Source organism: Channa argus, chromosome 3 (assembly GCF_033026475.1).
Source record: "Channa argus isolate prfri chromosome 3, Channa argus male v1.0, whole genome shotgun sequence".
Classification (NCBI taxonomy): domain Eukaryota; kingdom Metazoa; phylum Chordata; class Actinopteri; order Anabantiformes; family Channidae; genus Channa; species Channa argus.
In genome coordinates this window covers 1,880,328-1,901,551 of record NC_090199.1, presented here as the reverse complement: position 1 = coordinate 1,901,551, position 21,224 = coordinate 1,880,328, and the positions used below count along the sequence as shown (strand labels likewise).

At 41.6% G+C, this 21,224-nt stretch overlaps 2 protein-coding genes across 5 annotated transcripts; one reads left to right on the top strand and one right to left on the bottom strand.

The window, feature by feature from the left end:
* Positions 1–95: 95 nt before the first annotated feature.
* On the bottom strand, positions 96–14,037 carry pgap4 (post-GPI attachment to proteins GalNAc transferase 4). 4 transcript variants are annotated; one of them, XM_067499549.1, is made up of 2 exons: positions 14,020–14,037; positions 96–5,823 (listed from the first exon to the last, which is right to left on the bottom strand). In XM_067499549.1, the coding sequence occupies exon 2, from the start codon at positions 5,601–5,603 to the stop codon at positions 4,407–4,409; it is 1,197 nt and encodes a 398-aa protein (XP_067355650.1). In that variant the 5' UTR covers positions 5,604–5,823; positions 14,020–14,037; the 3' UTR covers positions 96–4,406. The 4 variants fall into 4 exon arrangements, with proteins under 4 accessions (XP_067355650.1, XP_067355647.1, XP_067355648.1 ...); XM_067499546.1 differs by lacking the exon at positions 14,020–14,037 and adding an exon at positions 7,336–7,493; XM_067499547.1 differs by lacking the exon at positions 14,020–14,037 and adding an exon at positions 6,940–7,428.
* A 2,580-nt stretch (positions 14,038–16,617) lies between these two features.
* Positions 16,618–19,731, top strand: LOC137124507 (myelin and lymphocyte protein-like). The gene is made up of 4 exons (XM_067499587.1): positions 16,618–16,778; positions 18,434–18,601; positions 18,805–18,930; positions 19,277–19,731. Exons 1-4 carry the CDS (start codon positions 16,689–16,691, stop codon positions 19,349–19,351), a joined length of 459 nt encoding a protein of 152 aa, XP_067355688.1. The 5' UTR covers positions 16,618–16,688; the 3' UTR covers positions 19,352–19,731.
* The last annotated feature ends 1,493 nt before the right edge of the window (positions 19,732–21,224 follow it).

Here is a 21,224-nt window from a genome sequence, read left to right as displayed (position 1 = left end):
CTTGTACAATACAGAGATTTCGTCACCTGAGGAGAGTTTCAAGTTGGTCAACCAGAGGACGTCACAGCTTCAGGACAAACATCCTGGCAGCCAAGTTGCTTCAAACTTATTTATTGTGTTTCTCATGTACAAATGGAAATGATGTTAGAATTCAAATTACAAAATACAAAGATGAACTTTGAACCTCTGAAGGATCCTTCAGAGGTTGTTACATTTCCATGTAATATGATGTGTTTTTCATTTCACATTGTTTCAACACATTTTCATTTGACTCACACTTAAAGCAAAACCACTTAATCACATTTAGAGTGTGTCTTATACCAAAAGCCTCCAAAAATGTAAAAGGAAATAAAATAAATTGAACTTCAGTTTTGCTAAAATGGGGTTATTGCAGTGATCGAACAAACAAAAACCTACCGGTGAAGTAGGCTGATGTAGAATTAGTGTGTGGAATAAGTTTGGTGAGAAAAAATAAATTGAACAATAATTTGATCCGTTGACATCAAATCAAACATTGAACCAACACATCTTCAGATAAATATAGTGAACAAGTGAAAAATGAGAAACAAACTTCACATGAAGTTTTTTAAATCTGCAGTTTCTATTGCATTATTCTATTGCATTATTATTATTTTAATATGAAGAAATATATAACTATAGACGAAAGGCAGAAATAAAACCCAAATCAAACCCCACAAAACTGATGACATTTAGAAATTAGGCCGTCAGATCTCAATTTAAGTAAACAAGTGTTTCTGTACCTGAACATCTTAATCAAAGCATAAAATGACTTCAGTATTATTTGACATTTATGTTCCCATTCTATTAAAGATTCTCTTAATTTCATATCTCTGGATATTTTATAGTATAACTTTATTTCCTTATTTAATACACGCGTTTGTAAAACCTGAAGCTATTATAAGGTTTTTTTTAAATCAATTTCGTTTTGTAGGTTAATCTCATGCCACTGTTGATGGGCTGTTAGTTTATGAACATGTGAGTGGATATTTTCAACCTTTCAACTTATCACTTAATAATAGCATTTGTAATTTACACATTTGAAAAATAAACACATCTATGACTTTTGTGGCATATAACTTACTCTTCCTATGCATTTTAAAGACAAAACAATTAGATTTTCTTTTGCTTTTTAAACTTTGCCTTATTCTCTTCCAAATAAATGACGAGGTCACTGCGCATTCTGAGCTCTCTGCAGGTTTATTGTTGTAAAATGTTCTGCTTCCTGTTGAACCCAACAGGAAGCACAACATTCCTCAAAAACTAAATAACAGTTTAGAAATCAGATTGTTTTTTTTCCAGTGTTTTAAATCTTCGCCTGTCCTTCATTCGAATTACCCAGATTGTCGTGAAAACTTTCGGTTTTGCGATTCAAACTTTTAATTTGGCAGATCAGAGCTGATAACAGGAATCAGTTCGAGCTCCTGAACTGGAACTCAATAAACCGATGGTCACTTGTATGTATTATTTCAGCAATATCAGAGACAGAGTAGAAAACTTTGAACCATTTTGCCAGTTACTTGTTGTAATTCCTACAGGATTATGTACAATTTAATTACAGCAGAGTGAGACCTGTATACGTTTTTGAAGTCAAAAACATTAAAGGCACATTCAGTGATACACAGCTTGTCTAGCAAGATGCTAATCTGACATTTTAGAAAATCCTCTTCTTCAGAATTTCAGATTCAGGCTTTCATCTACACAGAGAGAGGTGCATTTAGCCTAACTCCAATCAAACACCGACTTCATTGTAACTTCTGAACCCAAAGCTCAGCTGATCACAGACTGGTAGAGCTTGTTAACAATGTTCATTCATTGTTAGATGAGTCAGTCCCTCCTGGAATTTACAATTAACATCACAACAATTAATTCAACCAACCCTTATGAATTTCAGAGCAACCCTGCATATTAAAAGAAAACAAACTTAAAAACACTGCAAAATGCATCATAATTTTTTGGGGGGGAAAAGCCGTCATGAAATCATGCATTTTCAGGCAACAACAATCAAATCAAAAACCTCAAAATCCTGGAGGGACCTGATGAGCAAAGGACTGAACAGTCATTTCTCTTCAAAGTCATTGAAAATTTACATAACATCACAAGTCTAAAATACTGCAGCTTCCATATTGGAACAGCATCTTTCTTAACGACATGTGGCTTTTGTGTAAATATGGAGGCAAATGTCTTGTTTTTTGCTGACTTTAGTACCATAACCGACAGAAACATAATTACCACAATCATTATCCAAACGACTTATCCTGTTCAGGTCACAGGGTACTGGAGCCTATCCCAGCAGTCACTGAGAGCCAGGGTAGATCCTGGACAGGTCTCCAGTCTGCCTCAAAACAACCATTCACACCTACAGGCAATATAGAGTCACCGATTAACCAAACGTGCGCGTCTTTGGACTGTGGGAGGAAATTGGAGGAAACCCATGCAAGTACAGGGAGAACATGCGAACTCCACACAGTAAGACTGCAGCTGGCAGGAGCATTCAAACTGGTGACCTCCTAGCTGTGAGGCGGCAGCACTAACCACTCCACCACCGTTCAGCGCAAAATTCACGACCAGGAAAATCCTATAATGTTTGAAACTACCACAGCGGTGAAATTGAATAGTGCTATGTGGAACATGCTCAGACTTATTATCTCTCAAACGTGTCCCTCCGCAGGTAAATGACCATCACTTGTTATTATACTGCTGCATATTCATCATGATTAGTGTTTTTAGAAAACTTTGCACCTAGTGTTTTTTTTTTTTGTATTAAGAAACTGGAATGTCCAGGAATAAGTGAGCGGCAGTAGAACAAGACTGTTTACAGGTGTAAACATGGGAACTCTCTCTCTCTCTCTCGCATAAATAATTATCGTAGCACCAATTTGACATGAACGCAGCCTTAGTGACGGGTCGATTTACCTAAATTGTCAGCCTGCTCCTTTAAAGGTTAATAGGAACCTCTGAATGTGTCTGAGTGGGAGGTTCAGGCATGAAACTGCCAGCGTAGGTTTGCTATAGTTTTTCCAACAGCAATGCTGAATCAAAGTAATGCTGCTCTACTGTACGCTGCCCAGAAATGTAGACTCTTACACAATAAAAGCCAGGAAAAAACAACAACACACAAACCCAGTCAAATCCTGTTTTCAAGCAGTGGTCTCAGTGGTTTTCCCTGGTCCTGTTCCACTGGATTTGAGCCCTTTTTCACATTAGTCCAATAAAGGATGTGTTCACGGTTTATCAGCTGCAACCTTATTAGAACATCCTGTTTCCAGGCAGACTCTCACTGGAGCTTGAAGCTCTTATCAACTTCAATAAAATGTAAAAATGAAACGCTATAAGTTTTAATAAGGTCCGAGAGAGTGAACACACCCTTTAATGATAAATTCAGTGAATATAAAGCAAATCATTAAAGTAAAAAGCTGTATCTTTTAAGGCCCCAAGCATAATTCAGACAAGTACACAGATGGCAATGACAAAGGTCCAGACTCTCTGCTTCCTCCCCATGAACCTGCTCAACATGCACTTATACCTCGTACCTGTGGAGGTGATGAACTTTAAGTCCTCAAGGTGGCAATATAGGCTACTGAATACAGTGTTTGCACGAAAAGGAGAAATGTGTACTGCTACAGGTTATTATGAGACGTACATGGCTGACTACCAACCTCCACAGGAAGTAGATGATGTAAGCTGGAGGTTGTTAATGAAGGCAGAAGGAAAAAGTTGACAACTTCTGGCCAAAGGTAAAAGTGAACAGGTTTTTCCTCATCTACTACGGCACAGAAAGAAGAATTTCAGTCTTTCACATCTCAACGAAGAGATGACAAAGTATTTACGGGCATGTTCATCCAGAAGAACTGCAGCTTCCAATTTTTACTCCTGTTCAGGAACCTGGAGCATCTGCTTTCACATACTTGTTTGAATCTTGTTTGCGGCCTGAAATTAAAGCATTTTGACAGCATCTGTTTTTTTTTAAATATATTTTTATGCGCCATGTTAAAGAAGCATGATAACAGATTAGAAAAGTGAAAGTCACAAAAAGTGACATTTTCCAACATGGATAAAACGTTTTGTTAGTTTTCTGGTTAAAAAGGTCAAACTTTTTGAAAAATTTAGGCCAAACATGGTTGGAAAGTGACATTATCAAAAGTATGTCAAAAGCAATTCTATTAAATAAATCAATGCCATTAAACCTACAGAACACGGTACTTAGTAAAATGTCACTAAAGCAAATACAATATTTAAACCAAATACAACCAAGGTTTAATCATGAAGTCTTGAAAACTTTTGGCCTGCAAATCACCAAACATTCACTGAAAGATGTCATCAAATAATAAATACGAATCAGAAACCAAGTGAGGGGGAACCTGATTAAATTCACTGTGATCCTCCTGTCAGAGGAGTTTGGGTCGAGCTGGGTTGGTCCTGACTGATGAATAGGCACCGATGTGGGTGATGAGATTGGGTTCTACGCTGTGAGACCTTTCCCCAGGAGTGGTCCTGGCAATCTGATACAGAACCGTGTCTTTGGCATTCCCCTTGAAACAGAAAGAGCCATCCAAATACTCGGCCACTCTGACTGAGGCGTTGCCAGGGAAGAGCATGGCCGGCGTGCAGCACTCTGTGGCCGGGGAGACAGCATAGAGCTGTGGGGAAAGTCTCCGCACCTCCAGGAGGTAGTGCCGCCCCAGCAGCTCTGCAGCAGCCATGAAGTACAGGGTGAAGAAGAGGAGGTGGCTGAAGGACAGCGTGAAGGTAAACGAACAGGGGTTCCAGTAAGGAAGGGAAAGGAGGAGGGCCGTCGCTCCGACCAGCCCGAGTCCCACCCACTCCAGGATGCGGTAGGGCTCTGGATTCCAGTAGCGCTGCAGCCTTTCAGGGTGATATAGCTTGATGTAAAGAGTCTGGAGGGCAAACCGACGTGACAGCAAGTCCTTCACAACTTTAAAAAAGTCAAGTCTCGGCAAAGCATCATCCTCCAGGACAATAATGTTTTTGGGCTTCACCAGCTCCCATCCCTTGCGGAGACAAAAGACATAATCCCTCTTCTCCTTCTCGAAGGTGTTGACCTGATCTCGGTTGCTCAGTTTCTCTTGAGGAGAAGGCCGGATGACCCTAAAGTGGGGCTCCAGCAATTTGGCGTCCTGGTTTTCCAGGGGACCGCTTTCCACATCGCAGACTAGCACCTCTGCGCAGCGCTGCTCGCCACAGCCTCTCAGAATGCCATGAAGCTGCTGCATCACCTGGAGAAGGTAGTGGAAGTCGGCTCCCTCATACCTATGGGCTGTCACCACAGTAACCAGCAGTTCAGGATGTTGGGTGACATCACTAAATCGGGAAGGTACTTCAGCTGAAGTTGGTTTGCCCTGCCAGAAGTGCAGAGCAGCTTGACCTCGGGCCAGGCTTTCATGCAGGACCTCCTCACTCATGGAGTCCAGGTACATGGACCTGATGAAGAAGTAAGAGTAAAGCAGCCGATGGCAGCACAGAGGAAGAACGACACAAAATGTGATGATGGTCACAACAACGGCTTGAGTGCAGGGGCTGGACCGTCGCAAAAACTGACTGAAAAACAGTCTCCATCGAGGCATTGGTAAAACAGCCAGGTGGAACCAGACAGAATGAATTCAGAGAGAGGTCTGCTCTTTAGAAAACAAACGGTACTGAACAGAGCAGTAAAACGTGATGAACCTGCTGTTAACCGATACCATGACTCTTCCAAAAGCTAATCAGGTGTTGGCAGTTCTTCTGCACAAACAAGACAGGTGAGAGTCTCCGCTTGGTCCTGGTCATCCCTTTCTGCTCTGGCCTCTGCAAAAAAGGGTGGGAGGAGGTTTGTGGTCAGTTATGGTTTTCAAATGCAAACCATATCAAATGGAAAAACATTATCCTCTCTTATAAAACATTCAAATGTTATTTACAGCTTGGTTTTATGAATTTTTAATGAAAATTGAATTCTTAAGATTACTCGGCTCCTTTTATTTATCATTTATTATTCAAGTTTATATAAGCATCAATATTTTATAAGCTCACATATATGCAAAGTGCCAAAACTGTAAAGAAGGTAACATAATGAAGTACAAAGTACAATATATTTCCTTCTCAACTGTAATGAATAAGTTTAAAGTGGTATGTACTTCAAATGTGTACTCACTGCAAAAATTATCAAAGAATACACAAAAGGCAAATTATTTGTGGTTATAAATGTTTCTATAAACACACAAACACAGGCTACTAGCCTACATTCCTCCAATTACATCAGTTATTCATTTCAAATTTTTTTGTAAATGTACTTATTTAAACTTTTTTTGTTCTTCAGGTTTGCTCCACATATTTGAACATTTTAAAGCAAAGACATTGATCAGGTTTTTGCTGGTGGCTTTAGGTCGCCGGTCTGTCTGATTTACACGTGGTTCACATTCTTTGGGAAATATTTCATAGTCTAGTTTTTATACGTGTAATTTGACGTGAAATGCGTTTATATTTGGGCACAGACTTGTGCTCTGTCATCATTTACATTAAAAGCCAAACAACCAGCTGGACGCTGCCGACACTTCAGAAGCTCTGGTGACGTTGCTGAGACGTGAGTGGTGGGCGTGTTTTCTCAGGACCCCGGGAGACAACGCAGGAAATAAACATTCTGCTCAGATTGTCTCTGTGTCACATCGATTACTTCGCATAACGCTAAGTTCTAAATAATAATAATAATAATAATAATAATAATAATAATAACAATAAATATTTTTTTGAATTAAATTTAATTTAAAAAAAAATATTTTTGGATTGGACAAACACACGCGAACATTACAACTTTTTTTATTTGGCTACGTGAATGGAGAAAAAATAATGAAACGTGTTCTCAACGTATGTATGAAATTTTGGATTAAACAAACAGACATATTTGAGATCTATGTATTGTTTGCTCACAGGTTATGTTAAAGTCAGTTTCCCAACTGTTTGACAAAAATGTTCCACTTGGTTCCTCCTGTATTCAGCCCTAAAACCCTAGAAGATCTGGTAGTTTTTAGTCCAGAGGCTCCACTAGTGATCCGCTAGTGAGACTATCACACCGCGTCTTCGCGCTCCGTTCGGACTCTGTCCACACGCTAGAGACCAATCGAGGTTCTTCATTCCGCTGAAAAGTTGTTAAATCCACTTGAAATCGCGCAAATAAAACGACATGAGACTAATTTGAGCAGGAAGGCTCGTTGCCGTCTGCGGAGTTTCGAACAGGCATCGCCACAGTCACCTACATTTCCACTGGAAAATAACGGGCTGACAGTTCTGGGTTTCGGACCGATAGACCCAAAAAACGGGACTCACAGAGACTCTGCTGTTTGCGGTCCGCTGCCATGTCCTCACCGGCGCTAATGTCAAGCTCGAAGCAAAGCGAGAAATATCGCGGCAAGGTGCCGAAGCCTCGCGTCACCACGGGGCAAATCACGTGACTACTCCAAAAAAAGATGCTTCGTTACGTCACACGCATCAGACTGATCGTACTCATCGTACTGATTTTCGCTGATGCGCTGCTGTTCCTGACCAGCAGGCGACACTACAGGAGCTCAGAAAACCAGGTATTACGCAGTGGGGAGTGGGGTAGTACAGGGTCAACAGGGGGAAAACTTCCTGAAGACTCCCCGGGACCATGAGCCCGTGCTGATCGTGTTGAGTCAATCAGAAGATGGTAGATATCGTCTCAGAGGAAGGTTTTACCTGGACCAGTGCAGAGATGGTTGGACAGTGGGCAGAGCAGGGGTCCCAAGGACCAGGGAATCCCTGTTTGAAGGTGACCTTATAGTTGTGCAAATACAATGAAATGATGAAATCAAACATGATATAGATGCACTTTTAGTAAGACAATTGCTCACAGTGCATAATTCAAAGTGCCCACTAAGGCAGTAGGTCTTAGTCCCAAATGATACCTGCCCCGCTTCTTTTTTAACTGTCCCCACTCCACCCATCACTGATCACCTGAATCGGGTGTGTTCATTCAGCCAGATGCTAAACACTTTGCCTTTCCCCGACTCTGTCCTCATCTCAGATGGCATCTATGGCATTCGGTGGAACAAAGGCTAGGGAGTGTCCTCTGAGGTGCTGTCACAGTAGGACAGGGGTGAGGGAGTGTCCTCTCAGGTTCCCTTACAATAGGGCAAATGTAAGGAAGTTGTAGTTGAAAACAAGAAGCAGGGGTCCCTGAGTACAGGGATGGGACCACTGCTCAAAGGGCTCCTGACAAAGACCTACTGCTCAGTGCCTTTCAGTCATTTTGAGGCCACATTCGTTATTATCTTTGGTATGTGCAGTATAGTTACCATGCATTGTTTTCTCTGGGAAATTCGATTAACAGCACAGATTATCCGTCCAGCGTCATCAGACTGATGTTAAAGAAAAAGCCTTAAACACACACTGGGAAATTTTACAAACAATATGGAGCTAAATGTGATTTCTAAATTATTTTTCCTCATATTTTTCCTGTACTACATTTGTCAAACATCGTTAACATTTACAGTTAGTTAACTTACTAACTGCAGATTTACAATTTATACATACAGCATGTCATCAGCCATATGATGAAATTCACCTTCTGGCAGTACTGAGATCATGTACCTAAGTCAAAGTATTACAACAGTGTAGAGATACTCTGGTACAAGTAAAAGACCTGCATTCAAAATTTAAAGTAACTATAAACGTATTAGCTAAAATAATACTTAAAGTACCCACAGTAAATGAAACTATACTACTAAATGTACTACTATCCACCACTGCCTTCCGGCTCCTGTAGGACCAGTTTGCCCTTAAGACCCAATTAATGGTGTAATAACCTTTAAAGCAGGCGCCAAAGACGAGTTTCTGATGCAGTAATGGTAAATGGTCTGCAATTATACAGCACTTTTTGCACATTTGTCCAAGGGAGCCGGGGATCGTACGGACAACTGTGGGATTGGTGGACGACCGCTCCACCTCCTGTCACGTCCAGTGCCTGAGTGTGTGCACATGGAATTCCTCCTTATTTTATTTTGGATTTTAGATGTTTATATTTCTGCACTGGGTGCATGAAGTAGAAAACTGGACGTTAATGTGCTGTAATGTGCTGTTTGAGAACCTTCTCATTCTGCTGCATCATGACTTTTGTGGTAGACTTTCCTTTGCAGTTGGTCAGAATGATTTTTGGTTTTTTGTCCTTTTCCATCAGTTAAGAGTCACCGTAGTGGATCGTTGGTCCCCAGGTTAATTTGACACATTTTTACAGATGCCCTTCCTGACGCAACCCTCCCCAATTTTACTGGCCTTTGGGACCAGCACAGCTCGCGACGAGGATGGACAGTTCTTGCCCAGAGACACTTGGGCATTTGGTCCTGATTTCTACTAGTACTTAGGTAAACGACGTCAATAGTTTTTCCACTGCCGCTCAGTGTTAACGCTCACTTAGTAACCAGGCAAACTGCGAGAAATTTGCAAGACATTTTCTATGATTCTACTCATAACATGTCCTCCATCCTTTGGACAACAAGCTTGTAAAAGTGTCATAATCTAGTTTTAATTGATTTAATTTAATTATCGTCGCTGTACCTGGATTTAAGTAGGAATCATTTACTATTTTATTATTACCGGATTCATAGTTTTAACAAAAGTACACAGTTTGCAGTGCTCTGTGCCATTAAGGTGCAATAATAGTTTTATGGTCTTGTATCAGTTTTTGGTTTTTGCTCCACATGCTGCCCCATGCATCACACAGGTGGGACTGATCTGTGTGACTGTTGGATTTATCTGAATCTCTAATCTCAGGACGGACCTCAGTCACAGACACAAACAAACGTGCAACATTTATCAGGCACGCGATGGACCTCACATCTGATGAAGGATCATCTGTCAGTCTCTGTGTCTTAAGTCTATAAGTATGAGATCATTTCTGACATGTCTGGATTATCTACAGTATCTAATTCAGCCTTGCATAACAGGGGACACTCAACTTCTTCACAGGCTTTTGTTCACACGCACTAAGTGTATTTTTTGACCTGCCACATTCCTGTGATGACTGTCATGTTTAGGATGTTTCTACACATTCCATACAGTGCAGATAATGATTACAGCTGTTAACACCTTCACTAAAGCCAGAGCGACATTGACTTGGAAAAGGATTCTCGCCCCAAAATTTACTGCAACCATAAATTTGATTTGCAAAGACAAAAACATCCAGTAAAACATCCCACATTTTACACTGCATGATTTAACCCTCCAGAGAGCCATAATTAAAGCAGTGGTGAGGATGAGATCAGAGTATATAACTGTTCCCAGCAGAACAGTGGATCTTAAGATCGAAATGGAAGGCGACTGGAAATGCAGAAGATTAGTTGTTGTCATTTGTGTTATTTCTTTAGCACATGACCATGTAATGACTTAATTGTTATGTTTCTAGGAAAATAACATCCTTTTCTTTATAATGAAAGTAAGTACCTTTATTATGAAGGTGGTTAAGGGAGGTTGGCAGGTGCAGAAAGCGCAGGACTGTCAAGACAAAGCCCCGATTTCGGTTCCTTAAATTCAGGGTTAGAGAAAGATCGTGGATGTGTTTAAAAGCCTTTTCACTTTATATACTATGTCATTGCCTGAGGCATCAAATATTGAAGTGTCAGATTTTCCATTGTACACCTGCAGCTTTGAGCATCGATCACTAAGGCAGTCGGGTACTCTAAGCATCAACATGTCGTGCAGAAAGGACTGGACAAAGCAGCGCTTTTTGAAGCCTCGGACTTGAGCTGTCTTAGCAGCAGGGACAGGGAGACTGGTCGGAACTAAGAGAAGGACGAAAGAAGCCAAATTCCGAGGAGTCACTGAAGAAAAGGGAAATTTCAGCTTTTGATTGAAGTACATTTGGAAACATTGTACACACAGGGATTTAGAATTGAGACATAATTAATGATATAATTAACAACTCGTCCTGTAAAATGCATAAAATGAATAACAAGCCAATTAAATAATATACAGTAATAACAATAATATACAAGGGGAATTTAACTACAGAAGACTTAACCGTATTTTACAGTGTGGAGGAGCTGAACCCTCAGACATGTGTTTGACAGACAGGGAAAGACAAAGAGCTAAATGCCGGAAGACATTATGAACACTGCACCTGAAACCATCCCAATGATGAACACACCTCGGAAAGGTGTCCTCTGCCTAGACAGGTCAGAGCTTGTCCACTGGGATCGTGCCTTGTGTTTTTGTGACCTTTAGCTCAATTAGCCAACGCATGCAAACTGCACGCGTCCACTCCCTGCCTGACGGACATTTTATGCACCCGGCAGAATGCTTTTGTCTAAACGAGTGACGCACAAACAAGTTACAACACAAACACTATCTAAAGGAGACGGTCCTGAAACAACTGTCTTAGTCCTCACAGAGTTATTTTCCACGTGATACATGAGTGACAAGAAATGCAGGTATGTGACCAAACAAAGATGTTAAGAAAATTCTGAGTCAAGCTGGGCGACTCTTTCCACCCCTGAGGGGTAAAGCAGGAGAAGGGTTCAACTTCCACGTCCATGTTGGGACATTTGGGTTCTATGCAGCTGTGTCTCAGGTTTTAATGTCTTCGTTTTCTGAATAATGTTTTCAGTCTCTAACAGGAGTTAAAGTTAACTCTCATAAGATCCCCAGCTTCTAATGGAAATAAACCTGTTCCACTACATTCTCATTACTCAGGTCTTCACTTGACAAGAAATGTCACACACTGCCTCCTATGAAGCTTTGTTCAAACTGACCACACCTGCTGTGATATTTACCTGCTGTTGTTGACGATGTTGGACAAACAGTTGCCACTTTAAGCATCGTTAACAACAAGGGTTTGAAATGCGTTATGTGCTGCATGTCTTTGCTCTGGTCTGGGGGCGTCATACAGAGATCAAGTCATGAACCTAATAGCTGTGATTCCTTCTCGAGCTGCAGAAGCAGTGATGTACCTGGAAGTGTGCAGCTCAAGCTCGTTCTCTCGGTGCACTATCCAACATTTGCTTTTAACCACATACAATAAGCCACGTGATTATTGCCACTGTCCATACAGCCCAGAGGAACAGCCCATTCCCAGTGCCGGTCCAAGCCCGGTAGAAATTGGGGAGGGTTGTGTCAGGAAGGGCATCGTAAAAGAAAACTGCCAAATCAACATCCACCAGACAGACAGTTCCCTTCCTCAGCCCCGTGTGCCATCTCATTGATGAGCCCACTCATGGTTGTTTCATGAAATTAAGGATGGTGCTGGTTGCGTGAGACAGAGAGCAATAAGTATACAGAGCCTACAGTACCACCTCAGTTTCCATCCTAAAGAAATGATCTACAGTGTATTTGAAATTGATTGAAGTGAGCGTTCATTATTAAAAAGACCTCACTAATTTCACAGCGGTGTTTTTGTGTGTCTTTTTGTACAGTTTGGTTGTCATGTGTCTTTTGTCTCTTGCTCTAATGCGGAGACTACAGTCAGTCCAGACTGGCAACAGAACATCCACCACCATCAGTGAGCACCAGCGACCCCCCAGGGGATGTGTGCTCAGTCTGCTACTGTTCAACCTGCTAATCCACAGCTGCACCGCCAGATCCAGATCAAGCCTCATCATCAAGTTTGCTGTTGACAAAACTGTGTTTGTGTGTGTGTGTGTGTGTGTGTGTGTGTGTTGGGGGGGTGGGGGGCTCATCCGCAAAAATAATCAAAAGCAGAGGTAGAGCATCATTTATATCTCCATTTTACTTTACTAAACGTGCAATACATTTTGCATAGAATATTACTGTAGTCAAGGTTACAGTAAACACAGTGTTTAATTTATAGTAATTGACGATCAATGCTCCCAGTAACTGTGACAATTTGTGTATATGGATGGACCCAAGTATGAGAGTGACACAAAGGGTAAATGAAGGTTACAAAAGACGTATTAGTGTAAGGCAAGTTTACGAAGTGGACAATCCCACCTTACAGAGCTGGCAACAACTGCAAAAACAACAAGACCTAACAAGTGAGCAGCTAAATGACCGAAACATGGATTCAGTTAGTAGCAACATCTTCACACTGTAACTTCAGCAGGTAACAAGGAAGCAGGTGAGTAATTACATTTGCAGGTTAACGTGTGGACAGGTGAGTAACGTTTCTCTCTCAGGTGACTGATAAAGGAGGAGACTGAGTGACAGAAGTTACCACAGGAACACACGTGAACAAAGGTGAGACGGGACCGACTGAACAAAGTGAACTCCAGGTGAAAGTAGGCGGAGCTTTGTGAAGGGAGGGAAAACTAAACAAAGCAAATGCAGAAGAGCTATGAGTGTGAAACCGTGGTCTGAAAGCTGAAAAAGCAAAGGATTAAAACAAAAACAAGAGTCCGAGATAAAGATAAAGACAGGAAGGACGGGCGGGTCTAACAAAAACCAAATGTGGCTGACAAAAAGAAACTCACTTAGAAAAACCTAAAGAAGCAGCTCAGTGACAAAGACCTGAATATAAAATAGAGCTTCAGGCCAAAACAGGCCACATTTACCTCCTCTAACAAACTTAGAGGATACGAGGCTGCAGGGTGGGAGGCAGAGAAAGACTTAGAACACCAGGAGAAGGTGAAGCAGCCCTGCAGAAAACCCTGCAGCAGCCTGTAGGATGGAAGAAGATGCTTTTACTCTTCTATAGTTCAGAAGAACATGTGCTTTTCTTTTTTTACAAATTATTGTTGCTACATAAAACAAAACGAAAAGCTTTAAGATTAAATCCAATAGAAATAAACTGCACATCAAAGCCACAGACGATTTCCACAGTGAAGTGTCCTAAAATGTCTAACTGTGACTTAATGGTCTCAGTTTCAGGGGGTGTGGATGGACACAATGCAAACGAAGAAAAACAGGACTCCTCCCGGTCCATCCAGCTGCCGCGCCCATGTAAACCGCTGCTGCAGGCTTCAGTTTCTACGCAGTGATGCAACCTGAGCTGCAGAAGAATTCCTCTCTGCTGATGCTGTTATTAAATAAGGAGCCACCTACCCGGGGGACACTGGGCCGTCCAACCCTCAGCGTTGGGCAATACTCCACCCTGGTTGGACTGATGAACTGATTACAGCTCCCCGAGACGCTGCAGTCTTCAGTACGGACACGATATGATCCAACATGTGAATAACAGGGTGTGGCAAAGAAAAAAAAACATGTCCATGCATTCAAGAGGCTGGGTAAAAATAAAATGTCCTGACTAAATATAAGTGGACACAAAAAAAAAAAAACACCCGACTTCATTAGGGTGTGGTGCAGAAGACAAACTACTTGCCAATACAAATAGTCCATTACAAGCAGAGGTAGCTCTTCTTTATTCAAGTTTAAGTTGAGAGTATTTGGTGCTTTTGATCCACATTCAAGTCTAGTCCAGATTTGTTCCATATCTCTCCCTCGATTTCTGACTAGTTACTGTGAAAAATCATTCGCATTTATTTCTTCAATTCACCAACTGAGCCTTTAGTTAATACCCACTGGCAAGGACACGTGGACATTTATTTAAAGTCTTCATCAGAGATTTAAAAGTAGTCCCTTGAGTTACCACAAGGACAGTTTCTGCAGCGTCTCCTTGAGATGTCTCGTGATGGTTGAATGAAGACATCCAGTAGACACCTACACAGTGTTCGAAGTCTTTCCTGCGTCTTTGTGAAGAATCTCTACACAGATTCTGAACTGAGGTTTTTTGCAGCATCTTTTCACGATGGCCTCTGAAATTAGCAGGCAGCATGTCTTCACATCAATATTTGCAGATGTTTTTGTGCAACACGACTCACAAGTGAAGACACACACGCGCCAGGAACAACTGACTCCGCAGACAGACATGGACGTCTACTGTCAGGCTTCATGCTGATTCATCTGATAGCAGTTCAGACAGAGAAATGTAAACTTCATTGAAGAACTGAAGGAGAAGTCAGGGAGGGGCCCAAGTCAAGAAGATTTTTGCAGAATGTTGAGACAGTCAGTGGATGCTGTGAAGAGAAAACTGTGACCAGCTGGTGTCAAACGTTCTACAGTAGATGACTGAAGCATTTTTCACATACTTCTTTGCAGATCATAGATAAATAACAGAAGACTCTAACAGAGCTTTTCAGCCACTTGTGGCTCCTGTCAGATGACAACTCTGTGCTTGTGTTGAGCAGCGGCAAAGGTGGGAACAATGACTCAGCAGTGGACTTTACAGTCTAGTCGTCCATCACGTCTTACACACTTACACTTAAAGCTCTTCTGAAGGTTTAGTAGTATTTCTTTACACACACACTGTGAGCTCATATGTGCTCCAGTCGTCTCCTGAAGTTCAAATTCAATTTGTTTGTCCGAGTATTTAGATGTGAAGCACAGAGGAAGACGTCAGCAGCACAAAGTGAGATTTTGATGTTTCTCGACTTCGATCAAAGTGCCTGAAACCACAGTGTGGAGATTTTATCAAGAATAGCAAATTCTGTAGTAGCAATGCAAAGAAAACTAAACCCTCCCGATCAATTCATCTTTTAATTAGGCTTAAAAGTTCATATGATGCTTTGATTGACATACTTTGTTGTCCACATAATGTATGAAAAGTGATATGATGATACTCTGATGAGGAACTAACTGGTAAACTAACTGAAAAGTGATATGATGAAATGTTGCTCCTCTCATATTTATTATGAGCGGCAACCTGCTTAAAAGTCTAATAGCTGCTGACAGCTGCACAGTTATCTGCTCTTCTTGTCAGAGGACTGATCCTGGCCCATAAACCGAGGATCCAATATTCCCAAGACTCAGTGCTACAATGATAAAATCCTTAGTTTCAATTTTCCTATTTAAGTGCACTGTAAGAATTAGGTGGGTGACGTAATGTTCCCAGCTGCTTCGCACTGAGCTGGTTTATAAAGTGTTACAAACGTCTTACATAATTAAAGGACTGTTAATTAGTATCACTACTACTGTTACTACTTTTACTTCTGTTACCAATAATAATAATAGAATGTTTTATTATGCACAAATAACAATTAACATCAAAAGTTCAGGAAAGTTTTTAATCCAATCCAACTTCATTTAAAAATTACAGATATAAAACATTTAAAGGAACAGACACCAAAAAAAAAAAAAAAAGTAACACAGAGGCAAAAATAAAAAACAATAAAATCTGTAATTTGTCCATTAATGTGTCAAACATTTCTAAATTAACTGTTTGATCCCAATCATCACACAGTTCTTTAAACCAACCCTGAACCTTCTGTGTTTATCTTTGTATCTTAGATCTGTTTATCTAAGGCCGGATTGGCTTGTTAGTCTGTGCCATAGACCTGCATAATGTCCAAAAACTAGTAAAATACAGCTGGAACACACACCGATCGACATTTTTCATCTTTGCAAAAATGTACCACTATAAAAAATGCGAAAACTCAAATCAAACTTTATTATGTTAAAAAAAATAAGATGGTGAAATGTATCTTTTATCTCAGAAATGATCTTTGTGCCTGTGTCACACCGACCCTCCATCACACGGAACCTCCAGCAGACCTCAGCAGCCTCCTTGAGCAACTTCTCGTCCGCGCTCGACGCCGGGCGTGACTCCGCTCTGCTGATAGGATTCCGGTTTTTCCAGCTTCTTGCGGTTTAAACATCAGCCGCTGTGCGTCCCGCTTCAGACTAAGCAGCAGCAGCAGCATCAGGAACAACAGCTGATGGCATCCAACACCGCCACTATGGGACATCTACCCACCGGGTGCGGAATTTGCACGACCATCCCCGACATCCTGTACCTGCCAGAACTGGTAAGAAACAGCAGCTGCAGGTGTTTTCTCGCTGAGAGCTGGACTTCGGTGTGCGCGCTTTGACGCACGGATGAACATTCAGAATCCAGAATGAGTTTTATTTTAAAAAAAATAAAAAATTCTGTCAGTGAGACTGTTGTGTCGCACAAAAGCCTCTTTTAAAATATTTTTCCAAAAGCAGCAGGTTCAGTTTAACGATTCTAATTCTAATCTCACTTACTTTTTACTACCTTAAAACAACAAGTATATTACAAGTATTTCGGATTCTGCTTTTACTGGAAGTTTTAGTTCCTGAAACAAGAGACAAGACACTGGATCAAGTGGGAGTGTTTAACCAAATTACTTGTCTGGGTTTTACCTGTTTCACCTTAATAGAGACAATTAGTTTTTGTGTGTGTGTGTTTGTTTCACGTCCTAATATACTGAAGCTGCAGCAACTTTTAGGTTTTATTGACTCTAAGATGTTTGCAAACAGGATAATATCTATTTTTTAATATTGAACCACTAATAAACCGAAATATACTTTTTAAGTTTGATTCAGAAATGTGAAAATGTTTAAGCTTTAACAACAAGTTGATCTACATATTTACCCATAAAATGTGAGTTTGTACTCAGTTGATTCTGCATATTAGCAATGTTGCCATTAAAGTTGCCGCTGAGAAAAAGTAGGATTTTGTAGTTACACAAACACTGGGCAGAAATCCAGCAAACTTGGACGACAGCACTGGCTTGAGTGCAGCCAACAGGAGCTCAAATTATTCCACGGTCACACAAATGAAATCCTAGAAAAGGACCTGATGGACTGACACAGCAGCCAGGGTTCACATACGTGTGAAGGTTTTAGGGGGATCGTTTTCTTTGAACGCGGTCAGAGGTCAAAGAAGTTACACCAAACAAATAATGAAGATGAGGGACCAGAGCAAACCTACAGGCTGATATGATAAAATGTATATGACTCATCACACACCTTAATCCAGGAGGAACACGGCAGGTGTTTCCACATTAAGGGCGAGTGAGCAGGTGGAGCCTGACGAGAAGTGCAGCAGGTGAATGGGGTGGGGATTCATGAAAATGCAGCCTGTTAATCAACAGTTGATCATGAAAGAAGGCAGCTTCGCCCTGTTCTGTGCTGCCAACCATGCTGCAAATACCAGGTAGACGTAATAATGGAGACACCTCAGATGACTGAAGCAATTCAAAAGAGAAAAAGCTTTTACAGCTGTGCTGACACGTGCACTTAGGGACTAGAGTCAACACAAAATCGTCCACAACAAGAGCCTGCAGTAGCCTGTAGCTCACGCCTGAAGGGGGTCAGGAGACCCCTTCACCAGAGCCTCGGTATAAAAGAACCGTTAACATTTCCTGTGTAAAAAGCCACAGGTCACAGAATAAAACACAGAGAAACGACGACAATGACCTCAGACACATTTTTAAAAATCTGAACAAAATGACCAACAACAGACACAAAGTGCTCGTAAACAGATGCTACATTACCACAGAGAACAGTCTCACGGCGTGAGATTTAAAAAGAACTAAGATCCAAAATGGGCCCAGACACAGTTGCTCAAAACTCCTCAGTTCCTTTGCTCTGTGATCAAAGCAGTGCGAGTTTGACTGTTGCAGGCTGTTTGCATGTTTCTCCGGTGTCCCTGCAGATCTTCGGTGGGCTGGTATGGATCCTGGTGGCGTGCACGTACGTGGTGCCGGCGAACCCCCAGGCCTGGGTCATGACCGTCTCCCTCTTCTGCTTCATCATGACCTTCGTGTGGGTGATTGTGTTCGCCTGCGGGACCCACTACAACAAAGCGAGCTGGGCTGCAGCAGTAAGTCCTCCCTGATTTGACATGCGAAGCCTGATGTGAACCTTAATCTTTAGTTCAACCTCTCGCAGCAGTTCAACTGTGTATGTGGCTGCTTTGGAAAGACATTGGTGAAGCACAGGGGGCTTAGGATTGACTGTTTTGAATTTGAATGAGTCTGAGTGGATCAACAGCATCGTGACCCAGTGTTTTTCTCCCTCTGTCAGGACTTTGTTTATCACTTCATCGCGACCGTCTTCTACCTCAGTGCGTCTGTGATGTTGGCCTACGTGACGCTGGCCTTCGGCTCAATAGGCTGGAGCCAAATTTACAAGCTGGACATCGCTGCAGTGGTGAGTGTGACCTTTAGAACGAAACCACACGGAGGCCAAAGATGTTTTTGTGAACTGTTTTCACGTTCGTGCTTCAAACAGTTAAAAGCTCGAGGGTCAAAACTTTCTAGAAAATTTATACCAAACATAAAACTGGTGACAAAGATGATACTTTAGAGACTTGGTGTGAAAGAAAAAGAGCAGCAGGTGATGATGGAGCTGATTTTCACCATTGTGTGTGTTGACAGCAGCTTCAGCCACAATAATACATCAGAATTTGTTATTTCGTTATAAAAGGGAGTAAAAAGTACAACACATGCTTCTGCAGGGTGCAAATACTCAACTCAACTCCTCTTTGTCTCCTCAGGTCTTCTCGTTCGTGGCGACTTTGCTCTACTTCATCCACACCATCCTCTCTGCCTTCCGATGGAGATCTTTCTAGACGTTTCCCCATCTTTATTCTTGTACATAAAGCTGTGGCACGCTGACATGAAGGGCGAGCTTTACGCCACGTCTGGATCAGCACAGCTGAAGCTCGAGGGTTTGTCTGAGCGACTGATCGATGAGCAAAACTAAATCACACATTCCATTCTACGCAAATACCAACGTGGACGTGATGGATAGGACGACACCACAAGAGGAGACAGTTCCACTTCATGGACGCTCACAATCAGGAGAGAGACGACTTTAAAATCACGCAGAAATTTGTTACGAGGCTTAAACAATTACATGATAAGAATTATTAAAATGAATGCACCACTCAAAGCACAGAAGTATTATCAGCAACATGTTATTAAAGATCAAAAAGTTCTTTAAACTCGGTTTATGCACCAAATACTGTGTCATCTTTACTTCACCAGGGGACGACAAAAAAAATGGGGGGGGGGGGGGGGGGTCGAAGATCGATGGCAGAAGGAATAAAAAATCGTTACTGATATGAACGATTTTGATGGGGGGGGGGGGGGTCACAGGCCAGAGAGTGTTTGAAAGTGAGAGAAAAAAAGACGAGCACACGAGAATGAGCACAATCTGTAAAAGAGGACACGACACGCAAAAATAAAACCCCCAAAAAAACCAAAAACAAGGGCTGTGATGGCATCTTTGTATCAGAAGCTCGTTTTAATCACGTTTTTCAAACAGCATTACAGATGTTAGTCTGCGCTGATGAAGTGCGCTGACACGAGGCCGCCGTTTATTTCCTGGTGTGAGCCTTCAAACGGTCCCACGCACGGGGACGAGAGTCCGCTGTGGAGCGGCGTTCGCCGTCACCAAGCCGGTTTATGAAGCTGGCTGACCTTAGAAAACTACTAGTGCCAAGTTTAGGACAAATAAATGCAGCAAATGAACACGATTCGTTGTTTTTTCAGCCTAATTTGATCTCAATCTGCCAACGTCAGTCAGCAGGTTTAAGCTTTAACAGCTCTAGTTGACAGTACTACTGTATATTGCAGTATGATTGGATGTAAAAATACAATCTGAAAGTAAAACAAATAATCAAATGTAATTTAATAAAACGTACAACAGCTCCACAAATCACGTTTGAGATAAGAAAGCTCAGAGTCGATGGCCGTTGGGAGTGATGTGATCCTGGACGTGACTTTAAACTTCATGTGTTCACAAACATATTAATACATTACAGTTTTATAATTCACTATTTGATTTTGTGAACTTTTAATTTAAGTAAAACTAAAACTGTTGGTTGAGATAAAATCGATGATGTTGAGCCTTGGTCCAACATAATTGACATACATGATTATTTATGAATGATCATGTGAATAAATGATTATTTATAGCTTGTATTAGTTTACATTTTGGGAAATGAACGACGGTGAATTTTTGTATTTGTAGCCCCTGATTGCAGTGTGACCAGTGTGTCCACAGAATTATTAAAGGCTGACGGTGTCACTGCAGAAAAGAACAGTGAAGTGCAGCAAATCCAGCTGGAATCTCATCAGTCTGGCATCAGGACGTCACGTTTGAGTTGGTGGTGAGCTACACACCAGCAACAAGAACATGCAACCGGGCTTAATGGAGTATAACAAGGAGTAACTAGAGGGCAGGCTGCAACACACACACACACACACACACACACACAGATCCGGCACAGAATGCAGGTACAGGAGCTTCTGCCGGTTGGTCGTTATTGGACCTCATAGTAACTGTGTGTACATTTATTCAGCTAAGGTACAGTCACAGTCACTAATGCAGTTTTCTTTGACTAAAGTAAATGAAAGCAATGACATATAAGCTGAATAATGAGTCCAGCTGTTAACACAAGGGTACAAATAAGTGTGACGGGTACAGCCCACAGATCC